Source organism: Chiloscyllium plagiosum, chromosome 6 (assembly GCF_004010195.1).
Source record: "Chiloscyllium plagiosum isolate BGI_BamShark_2017 chromosome 6, ASM401019v2, whole genome shotgun sequence".
In the NCBI taxonomy this organism is placed as follows: Eukaryota; Metazoa; Chordata; class Chondrichthyes; order Orectolobiformes; family Hemiscylliidae; genus Chiloscyllium; species Chiloscyllium plagiosum.
Genome location: NC_057715.1, coordinates 85,162,451 through 85,174,459, shown reverse-complemented (window position 1 = coordinate 85,174,459; position 12,009 = coordinate 85,162,451). Strand labels below are relative to the sequence as shown.

Here is a 12,009-nt window from a genome sequence, read left to right as displayed (position 1 = left end):
ATGAAAGAAGTATATAGGAGACTGACCTTTAGCCCTGGAACATTGATAGATGGCTTTGGGGTCTAGTAGAAAATGTTAGAGTTTGGAACCTAGAGCAGTCTTGTGTTCTGAGTAAAATAAGAGGTGTCTTTGGGTATTTGTGGAAGAACATGATGGCAGCTTGGGAGTATTGGAAAGATTGAATAGTCCAGAAAAACTGGATGAGTTTAAGGGTATTGGTTATTAGAGTAAGTTCTGAGGTACAGAAGAAGCATGAGGAATCTTGGAATCTTCAATTAGTGAGAGAGGTGCTCAGGTTTGCAGTGTTTCCTTTGTATGGCCAGGTTAAGTGAATGAAGATGGTGACAAAGATTGAGAGGAACAAGTGAAACTTAAATTTGTTGCCAAAAAGCAAATTGGCAGTAAAACTTACTAACATATGGAGTTATATCCAAAAGACTTCTCTTCCCTCTGCTGTTTCATTCTGCAAAAAATAAATTAGATTGACTTTCTGGTTGTGTCTGCCCACACATAATGTAATGAATGAATATCCCTCTCCTCCTGGTTTCAGTATGTAGCTGCTCAGGGAGGGATGGTTACATGTCGAATGAGGTTTAAATTGTTCCATCACCACAGCATACTATGCCATGGTATTATGACTTCACCACAATACCTCAAGTTGTTCTAAATGCACATGTACAAACCCCATGGTATATTAATAGAGACCACTTTAAAGAATATAGTTTGTAATTTTTCTGCAACAACACAATTTTTGTATTTTGGTATCACAAAGGTATTGGAACTTTTTTTACAAAACATTCTTTTAGTTAGTAAAATGAAAACATTTTCAGCCTTTACAAACCTTGAATTCTGAGCTTTGGTCAAAAAACATCTGGATTCCCTGTTGATCATACAGGTAGCCAGTGGAAGTAGACAAATACAGAAGCAGGAATACCTCTGAAAGATCTAGGACAAGGAAAAGGGGTCCTTAAACAAAGGCAATATATGGAGAAACCAGAAACTCTATTGTCGCTTGCTGTAGCCCTTAGATAGTGAGAGCAACAACGTAGTCTGATTAAAGCAGAGTTTGGTGGTTCTTTGTGGAGTACACACCATCCCCTTTAATAGTGCAGCAAGTGAAATAATCCGTCTTTGTTTGCACCCAAAAGGCCTCAATGTGTAGTGTTTGTATTAGAAGTAATCAGTCATGGCCCTGACTGATTTACCTAAGATGTGAAGGTGCCAGTGAACAAAGTTAAAAATCACACTGACACCAGTCCAACAGCTTTATTTGAAAGTACAAGCTTTTGGAGCACTGCTCCTTTGTCAGGAAGCTAGTGGGGCAGGATCATAGGACACTGATTTTATAGTAAAAGATCAAAGTGTCATACAACTGATGAGATGTACTGAACAAACCTAGATTGCTGTTAAGTCTTTAATCACTTAGAATGGAGATGCAGGTTTTGATTGATTAAAATGTAAATCCCAGAGTTTCTTTCAAGTCATAGCCCTGAGATAACTTAAGATTTTACCGGTATATAAAAAAGTCTTCATCTTCAACAACCAATTCTTCATCCGGACACACAGAACAGCCATGGGGGCCAAATTTGCACTCCCAATATACCACCATTTTCCTGCACAAGTTCAAACGAGACTTCTTTGCTGCACAGGACCTCCAACCAACACTGTACACCAGATACACTGACGACGTTTTCCTCCTCTGGACATGGCGAGGGGTCACTGAAATAACGACACAGTGATATCAACAAGTTTTATCCCACCGTCATACTTACCATGGACTACTCTTTAGAATCAGTCTCATTCTTGGACACATGCGTCTCTATCAAGGATGGACACATCAGTACCTCACTCTACAGCAAGTCCACGATAATCTCAGGATGTTGCACTTCTCTAGCTTCCACCCTAAATATATTAAAACAGCATCCCCTATGGACAAGCCCTATGCATACACAGGATCTGCTCAGATGAGAAGAAATGCAGAGGACACCTGAAAGTGCTGAAGGACGCCCTTATAAGAACAGGTTTCAGCGCTTAATTCATCAACCACAAGTTCGGACATGCCTCAGTAAGAAACCATAATGACCTGTCAGATAGCAGGTTTGTTGGGAATGAATGAGATGCACAGTTGGTGTGTTGCCTCCCAGGTGTGAGGGTCCATGATGTCTCAGATCATGTCTTTGGGGTCCTGAAGGGAGAGGGTGACCAGCCCCAAGTTGTAGTCCATGTAGGTACCGACGACATAGGTAGAAAGAGGGATAGGGATGTAAGGCAGGATTTCAGAGAGCTAGGGTGGAAGCTGAGAGCTAGAACAATCAGAGTTGATATCTCTGGTTTGTGACCCGTGCCACATGATAGTGAGGCAAGGAATAGGGAGAGATATCAGCTGTACACGTGGCTGCAGGGATGGTGCAGGAGGGAGGGTTTCAGGTACATGGATAATTGGGGTTCATTCTAGGGAAGGTAGCACCTCTACAAACACTTGAACCAGTTTTCACTTGAACCAGACAGGTACTAATATCCTGCATGGGAAATGTGCTGGTGCTATTTGGGTGGGTTTAAGCTCGCTCAGCAGGGGGATGGGAACCTGTGGTGTAGTTCCAGTGCGCAGGAGGATGTGAGTAGGGAGGATATGGACAGGATTTCATGGTCAAAGGAATGTGCTGGCAGACAGCAAGCTGGTTTGAAGTGTGTCTATTCAAAGCCAGAAGTATCTGAAATAAAGTAGGTGAGCTTGCAGCATGGACAGATACCTGGGTCTTCGATGTTGTGGCCATTTCGGACACATAGATAGAGCAGAGTCAGGAATGGATGTTGCAGTTGCCAGGGTTTAGATCTTTTATTAATAACAGGGAAGGCGGTAAAAGAGGGGGAGGTTAGCCAAGGATAATATAACAGTGGCTGAAAGAACTTTTGACGAGGACCTGTCTGCTGAGGTAGTATGGGCTGAGGTTAGTAAGAGAAGAGGAGAGGTCACACTGCTGGGAGTTTTTTTATAGGCCTCTGCAGAGTTCCAGGGATGTGGAGGAGGGGATCAGCAAAACGATTCTGGTTAGGAGTGAAAGGAACAGGGTTGTCATTATGGGGGACTTAACTTCCCCAACATTGACTGGAAATGCTATAACTCTAGTACATCGGATGGATTAGTTTTTGTCGAATGTGTGCAGGAGGGTTTCCTGATGCAATATGTCAAAGGGCTGACAAGAGGGGAGGTCTCACTGGGTCTAGTGCTTGGTAATGAACTAGGCCAGGTATTGATTTAGTGGTAGATGGAGAGAGTAACCATAATTCGGTTACGTTTAGTTTAGCGATGGAAAGGGATAGGTACATGCCACAGGGCAAGAGTTATTGATGGGGGGAAGGGCAATTATAATGCGATTAGGCAAAACCTAAGATGCATAGAATGGGGTAGCAAAATGCAGGGGATGGGGAGAATCGAAATGTGGAGCTGGTTTAAGGAACAGATATTGTGTATCCTTGATAGTATGTCCCTTTCAGACAGGGAGGAAGTGATAAGGTAAGGGAACTTTGGTTTACGACAGAAATTGCATCTCTTGTTAAGCAGAAGAAGGAGGCTTATGTGATGATGAGGTGAGATGGTTCAGATGAGGCAATGGAGAGTTACAGATCAGCTAGGAAGGATTTAAACAGAGAGTTAAGAAGAGCAAAGAGAGGACATGAGCAGTCTTTAGCAAATAGAATAAAAGAGAACCTTAAAGCTTTCTATAAATATGTGAGGAATAAAAGGATGACTAGTGTAGAAATAGGGCCGGATGCTGCCTGAACTGCTGTGCTTTTCCAGCACCACTCTAATCTAAACTCTGGTTTCCAGCATCGGCAGTCATTGTTTTCAACCTAGGAATAGGGCCAGTCAAACACAGAAGTGGGAAGTTGTGTGTGGACCCTATGGAGATCGGAGAGGTGCTAAATGAATATTTATCATAGGTTTTCACTCAGGAAAAGGAGAATATTGTAGAGGAGAAGAATGAGATATGAGATATTAGACTATAAAGGATTGAGGTTAGTAAGGAAGAGGTGTTATCGATTCTAGAAGGAGTGAAAGTAGACAAGTCCCCTGGTTCAGATGGGTTTTATATGAGGATTTTCTGGGGAGCTGGGGAGGAGGTGTTGGAGCCTTTGGCTTTGATCTTTGAGTTGTCATTGTCTACAGGTTTAGTACCACAGGACTGGAGGATTGCAAATGTTCTGCCCTTGTTCAAGAAGGGAGGAAAGATGACCCAGGTAATTATAGACCAGTGAGCCTTACATCTGTTGTAGGAAAAGTTTTGGAAAGCATTATAAGAGATGATTTATAATCATCTAGCAAGCAGAAATTTGACTGCAGATAGTCAACATGGTTTCGTCAAGGGCAGGTCATGTCTCACAAACCTCATTGAGTTTTTTGAGAAGGTGACCAAGCATGTAGATGAGGGTAGGGCAGTTGATGTGGTGTACATGTACTTCAGTAAAGTATTTGATAAGGTTCCACATGATAGGCTATTGGAGAAAATGCAGAGGCATGGGATTGAGAGTGATTTAGCAGTTTGGATTAGAAACTGGCTTTCTGTAAGAAGGCAGCGAGTGGTGGTTGATGGAAAATATTCAGCCTGGAGTCCAGTTACTAGTGGTGTGCCACAAGAATCTGTTTTGGGACCACTGCTGTTTGTCATTTTTATAAATGACTTGGACGCAGGCATAGGTGGATGGGTTCATAAGTTTGCAGATGATACTAAAGTTGTTGGAGTAGTGGACAGTGTGGAAGAATGTTGCAGGTTGCAGGAGGACTTGGATAAACTGCAGAATTGGGCTGAGAGGTGGCAAATGGAGTTTAATGCAGATAAATATGAGGTGATTCACTTTGGGAAGAATAACAGGAAGGCAGAATACTGGGTCAATGGAAAGATTCTTGGTAGTGTGGATGTGCTGAGGGACCTTGGAGTCCATGCACATAGATCCCTGAAAGTTGCCACCCAAGTTGATAGTGCTGTTAAAGAAGACATGCGGTCCCTCCCTTCCACCAGCTGCATAAAGATAACTATGTACAACTACAAGAGAGGATAAACAAGATTTGCAGCAGTGGGAGGGGTTTTTATCGTGATCATGTTCTTTGCAGCTGACAATATATCATTGACGATGATGAACACTTCACCAAAATCTTCCCTACGCCTTCATTTCTCGTTTTAAACAGCTACCAAACCTTCAACAGATCATTGTTCGCAGCAAATTGCCCAGCCTACAGGACAATATCGACCACAACATTGGACAACCCTGTCATGGCAACCATTGCAAGACATGTCAGATTGTCGACATTGATACCACTTGGGGACACCAACCACCATGTGCGCAACAGGTACTCATGTGACTCAGTCAACATTGTCTATCTCATACACTGCAGGCAATGCCCCGAGCTATGGTACATTGGCAAAACCAAGCAGATGCTATGACAATGGATGAATGGGCACCATGCAACAATCACCAGACAGGAATGTTCTCTCCCAGTGGGGGACCACTTCAACGGTCAGTGACATTCGGCCTCGGATCTGCAGTGATCGTCCTCCAAGGTGGACTTTGGGATACGCAACCACACAGATTGGCCAAGCAGAGGCTGATAGCCCAAGTTTGGTACCCATGAGGACGGTCTCAACCAGGATCTTGGGTTCATGTCACACTCCAGATGACCCTCACCACACTATACACTCTCTCACACACATACAGACCCTCTCTGATACACATGCTCTCTGTCACATACACACTCACACGCACACCCTCTCACACACATCACACACTCTCTCTCCCACACACACATGCTTTCCCTCTCCCTCACACACACAAGTATGCATACACATATATAAGTCTATGGGGTGATTTGCAGATACATTCTGTTTTGTTCAAAAAGCACACAATCTGTTGGCAGTCATTCAATGTGACATTTTATAAATTCCTACTTTGGAAATAAAATCAGTCTGACTCAAGGTTGGGTTAAAGACAGGCTCTAACCTCACACCTTTAATACATTGTCTCGGCTGAAATGTCACCTTTCTTTTACATACTGATAAAACCTTAAGGTATCTTGGGGCTGTGACTTGAAAGAAACTCTCGGATTTACATATTAATCAATCAAAACCTGCATCCCCATTCTAAGTGATTAAAGATTTAACAGCCACCTAGGTTTGTTCAGTACATCGCATCAATTGTATGACACTTTGAACTTTTACTATAAATTCAATGTCCTATGTTCCTGATAAAGGAGCAGCGCTCCAAAAGTTTGTACTTTCAAATAAGCCTATTGGACTATAACCTGGTGACGTGGGATTTTTAACTTTATTTACCAAAGAACATCAACAAAGCAGAAATCTGAGGCACGTGTAAGGTTTGATTCCTTGAGCCTAACTATGTCCCAGACACTGCTGTCACTATCCCATGAGAGATGGTGGTACAGTGGTATACAGTCAGGAGAGAGTTACTCCAGAGATCCTCAACATGGTCTTCAGACCCCATAGGGTTTTCTGGTATCAGGTCAAAGATGGGCAAGGAAACCTCCTGCTGATTGCCACACCCCAATCCAATCCACCCTTAACCTGTGAACTGGTGGAAAATAAAAGCTTGTAGTTTAGGGGGTAACATATTAAAAGATTGGCTGTCAGCTAGAAAGCAGGATGTGATGAATGGAGTGCTACAGGGGTCTGTACTCGGACCTTAATATTTTACAATTGACATCAATGAGGGGTACAAAATGCACAGACAATATCAAGATAGGTAGGATAGCATATGTGTGGAAGTTTTAAGCAGGTAAATATAGATAGGTTGAGTGAATGGACAAGAATCTGGCAAATGGTGTATAATACTACAGCATTTTTTAAAAAACAATTTCTTAAATGGAAAACAACTGCAGAGATATCTAGATGTTCTGGTATATGAGTCACAAGTTAGTAAGTAGATACAGCATATAATCAAGAAAGCTAATGGAATGATATCCTTTATTACAAGAGAAATTGTACAAAAAAGAATCTTATGCATTAGTTACACAAGGCATAGGTAAGATCACATCTCAAATATGGTACATAATTTTGGTCTCCTTATTTAAGGATGGATGTAAATACATCAAGGCGGTTCAGAGGGATTTACTGGATTGACACCTGGAGTGAGTGGGTTGGTTTATAAGGAAAGATGGACATGTTGTCTCTGCTGAAGTTTAGAAGAGTTAGGGATGACTTAATTGAACTGTATAAGATCCTGAATGATAATGTAGACGGGAAAGGATGTTTCTTCTCATGGATGAGTCCTGAACCAAGGAGGCGTTGTTTTAAAATTGATTACACTTCCAGGCCAGAGATGAGGAGAACTCATCCAAGAACTGTGAGACATCAAAACTCCATGCCTCAAATACAGCAGATGAGGGTCATTGAAGATTTTTATGACAGAGATTGATAGGTTCTTACTTGGCAGGGAAATCAAAGCTTATTGAGGGTGGATCAGACCATTGAATTCAAAACAGCAACAGATGAGCCATGATCTTTTGAATGGTGAAACAGGCTCAAGTGGGTGAATGATTACTTCGGCTCCAATTTTGTGTGTTTGTCTCTACCCCTCCATGTTGAACACCAGTCGAAGGAATCACTGAGAGTGGTAAGGGAACAGAACGTATTCTGGGTGTGCAACTTCAATGTCTCCCACCAACAGCTTGGCAGCACCACCACTGACAGAGCTAGCTGAGTCATAAAGGACACAGCTGGTAGACAGGATACGGGACATAAAATTAACAAGAGGGAAAACTATATTGAACCACATCCTCACTAAACTGCCTTCCACAGATGCATCCACCCATGATAGTATCTGAAAAAGTCCTTGTTGAGCTGAAGTTCTAGTTTTACATTGAGGATGCGTGCCATTTTGTTGTGTGACACTATGGGATAGATGGGATAGATTTCAAATGGAGCTAGCAAATAAACATTGGGCATCAATGAGGTTCTGTACACCATCAGTAATAGTCCAGTAAAACTATCAGTCCACCATTATCATAAGCCAGGGATCAACACAGCTCCCATGCATTTGCTGCTCTTGTCCTTCTAGGAGGTAAAGATTACGGGTTTGGAAGGTTACTTTGGTGAGTTACTGTAGTGCAGTGTAAATGGTATCTACTTTTGCCACTATACATAGTGATAAAAGGAGTGAATGTTTGAGGTTGTGGCTGGAATGCAATATTTGGAGTTTCTTTCCTTCTCCTTTGTACTGCGATGTTTGGTTAGTTAAATGAATATAGCTTCTAAGAAGAACTGGAACCTGTAAAGCCCCTTATTGCCCCTTGACCAATCCCATCATTACCATATTGTCAGTTATACAAAAAGAAACAAGTTTTTTTTAATACAAAATGAAAACTGGATTTTTCTTTTATTTTTGTCATCTTGTGATAATCTGACGGAACAGATTGTTCACCTACTGTAACATTCATCCCTCACATAATCCATGGAACTGAAATTGAATTAAGTCCCATAGAGTCTGGTTGATGTGTACTATCATGTTACTGCCCAGGCAACACAACTAAAATCATGGTGGTAACACACTTGTCTTCCCATGATGATAATTGTAGTTGTTAGTGAAAGATGAGTCATTACTACAGATAACAGTTCATGAATTAAGAAAGATATAAGTTCCTCAAGCTATACCAAAAAAAAAAATTACAGGAGATATGAGAAAAATAACCCAGGCTAATCCAAATACCAGATAGTTTAAAAAGATCCTTCTCATACATTGTTCCCAAATTCAGACTCATTCAAGGTGATTAGAGTCATAGAGTCGTACAGCACAGAAACAGACTCTTCAGTCCAATTCGTCCATGCCGACCAGATATCCTAAATTAATCTACTCCCATTTGCCAGCATCTGGCCCATATCCCTCTAAATCTTACTTACTCTTGTACCCATCCAGATGCCTTTTAAATGTTCTAGGAGAACGTGAGGACTGCAGATGCTGGAGATCAGAGCTGAAAATGTGTTGCTGGAAAAGCGCAGCAGGTCAGACAGCATCCAGGGAACAGGAGAATCTACATTTTCTGAAGAAGGGCTCATGCCCGAAACGTCGATTCTCCTGCTCCTTGGATGCTGCCTGACCTGCTGCGCTTTTCCAGCAACACATTTTCAGCCTTTTAAATGTTGTAAATTAATAAGGCACATTTGCGTTAAAGCACTTGGAATTTGATTTCATTTTTTAAAAGCTTCATTCTATATATCTGGGCAAGTTTTGTGTAAATTGCAGCAGATATGATTTTTCATTCACGGCAGGAAACTGTGCTGAAGACTTTTCCTTTACGGATGTCCTCTTGGCATACGATTGCCCTCGAGACGAACTAAGCACTTCTTTTTCAGATGAACCTGTTTTTAAAAGAAAATATTACTCTATTTTGGATATTTACTACTTTAAAATATTTGAATGTTAGCTACTTTGTGGGAGGCTGTGCCCCCTGAGTCCAGAGATCTGATTAAAAATCAGTCTACTCCATCACATGAAGACCCACTGCATTAACTTGCACCAGAGTTGACATCATCTTCAAACAGAGGTCAGCCAACAAAAACAAGATCTGATCACAATTCATTCAAAGTTATTTCTGGCTTTCACATATCTGCCCTCTTCTTCTGCCTCCAACATGTGTAAGTTCCAGTGTACTAAATAAGGATTCGATTTTTTTAAACATATACTTTATAAAATACATGATTATACTTATCCTGTGACTTACAGCTTGTGGCTTTTCATTTGTTTTTATTGAAAGCCTTGGGTTCTCTCAGAAGCGTTGGTTTGGACTTCAAATCCCAATGACATGAAGTACTTAAATTTATATAGCACCTTAAGTGTAACATAATATCACAAGACACTTCAGGGAGCATTTTAAAACAAAATAAGACACTAAACCACAAAAGGAGATAGATCAAGATGGTACTTGACTGTGTGGTAGTTTGATTTTAGATCAGTGTGTACAGGGGTGATAGTGGAGTAGAACTTATTGCGAGTTAAGGTCTGGTGAACAGGGTTTTGGATGACCTCGAGTTTATTATGGGTAGTGTATTTGAAATGAGCCAGAAGAACATTGGAATAAAAAAAGTTACAGAGGTATGAATCGGGGTTTCAGCAGTAGACTGGCTGGGCAAGGGGAAAACTTCGGTGATGATGCAGAACTGAAAATAGGTGAATTTAGTTGTCACATGAAAATAAAAGCAGGAGTAGATCATTCAGCCCTTCAAGCCCTTTCCAGGATCCAATGAGGTCATGATCCATCTTCTACTTCATTGCCATTTTCTTGCACATCCTCCATGTCCCTGGAACTTTTTAATGTGTACAGATCTATGAATATAAGTTTGTAAGCTCACCTTAGGGTCAAATATGTCTGGTTCAGCCTTAGACAGTTGTTGCAAAAGGAATAGAATTATGGAGAGGAACCAGAGTTTAGGAGTGGGGAGTGAAATTTACAGATTTAGTCTTCTCAATATTTAATTAGAGGAAATTTCTGTTCACCCAGTGCCAGGTGCCAGGTAAACATGTCTAATCATTTGGAAAGAGTGCAAGAGTTGAGAGAAGTGACCATGAGATAGAGCTGAATGCTATCAGCCTATGTGTTCAACCTAATGATCTGTTTTCAGGTGATGTGGCCCTCTGAGGGACAATGATAGATAAGTAACATGAGGAGACTAAGGAGACTTTGAGGAACACTAAAGGTAAAAGTCTAAGAGCAGGCAACATTACAAACAGTTTTCTGACCATGTCTTGATAGAAAAGATAGACAATGTAGTCTGACCCAGCTGAATAACAAAGGTGAGACTTTGGGAGGTTGAGAAGGATATCACAGGTTCACTGGAAGTCATTTGTGAGCTGTTTGGCACTGTGGCAGCTTTGGGGAAATAGGACTGGGTAGACAGGAAATGGACAAGAAGAGTTCAGAGTGGGCATAGCAGGAGAATTCAGTTTTTTGAATAAAGGATGATTCAATAATAATAAGCAATTTATTCAGCTACCAAAATACTGCGGGTAAAGATCTGCTTTAGCACTGATAAAGCGAACATTAAACAAACACGTACATACCTGCACAAAGTGAGGAATCTGCACCAGGACTCTGCTCAGATACAGTGTCGATTTGAACATTAGGCTCACTCATCTTGTCCAGAAAGCTTTTCACTTTGCATTTCTCATCTTCTGTTACGCAAGACAAGTCTAGAATCTTTCCGTCCAGTTCCTTGATCTTTGAAGTACACTCGAATGAATCATATTTCAACTCACATGTGAAATCCAAATCGAGACCATGCATTTTATATCCCTCTTTCACACTGAAGAATGATTGGACTGGTTTTTGCATGGTGAACTAACAATACAAAGAAAACCACAAGTATTAACAAGTATTGAAGGTATTAAGTTGTAAAACGTGGTGCTATAGGGCTGAGTCATTTGGGTTTCTTTGGGCAAGTGTCAGTTTTGTCAGGTTTCACAGAGGGTTACTCTCCTTAAGGACTTGCAAGATCTCTCACTATATCTTACGAATCTCACCATAATAACTATCTACTCTGTCTCTGTGTAGCCATGTCACCCAATCTTATCTCTTGCTGTTCCAGAACTACTTGCCACCACTGGTATATCTCATGAAAGGCTGGAATTATTGGCACCAGGCCCACAGGGCTCCCGGACATGTGTCAGCAATTTGGCATTGTCCCTCACTGACAAAGTGACAGTATAGAACATAGAACATAGAACAGTACAGCACAGAACAGGCCGTTCAGCCCATGATGTTGTGCCGACCATTGATCCTCATGTACGCACCCTCAAATTTCTGTGATCTTATGCATGTCCAGCAGTCTTTTAAATGTCCCCAATGACCTTGCTTCCACAACTCTGCTGGCAACGCATTCCATGCTCTCTCAACTCTCTGTGTAAAGAACCCGCCTCTGACATCCCCTCTATACTTTCCTCCAACCAGCTTAAAACTATGACCCCTTGTGTTAGCCATTTCTGCCCTGGGAAATAGTCTCTGGCTAT

At 41.4% G+C, this 12,009-nt stretch overlaps 1 protein-coding gene across 2 annotated transcripts in view; it reads right to left on the bottom strand.

Annotated features, from left to right (window-relative positions):
* Window positions 1-9,109: 9,109 nt before the first annotated feature.
* Window positions 9,110-12,009, bottom strand: part of LOC122551156 (mesenteric estrogen-dependent adipogenesis protein-like) — a 21,713-nt gene continuing 18,813 nt past the window's right edge. For both annotated transcript variants that reach the window (XM_043692779.1, XM_043692778.1), the window contains 2 exons: window positions 11,065-11,341; window positions 9,110-9,365 (listed from right to left, as the gene is read on the bottom strand). In XM_043692779.1, coding sequence (XP_043548714.1) covers window positions 9,211-9,365; window positions 11,065-11,341 — 432 coding nt within the window. In that variant the 3' untranslated portion in view covers window positions 9,110-9,210. The remainder of the gene's footprint in view (window positions 9,366-11,064; window positions 11,342-12,009) is intronic.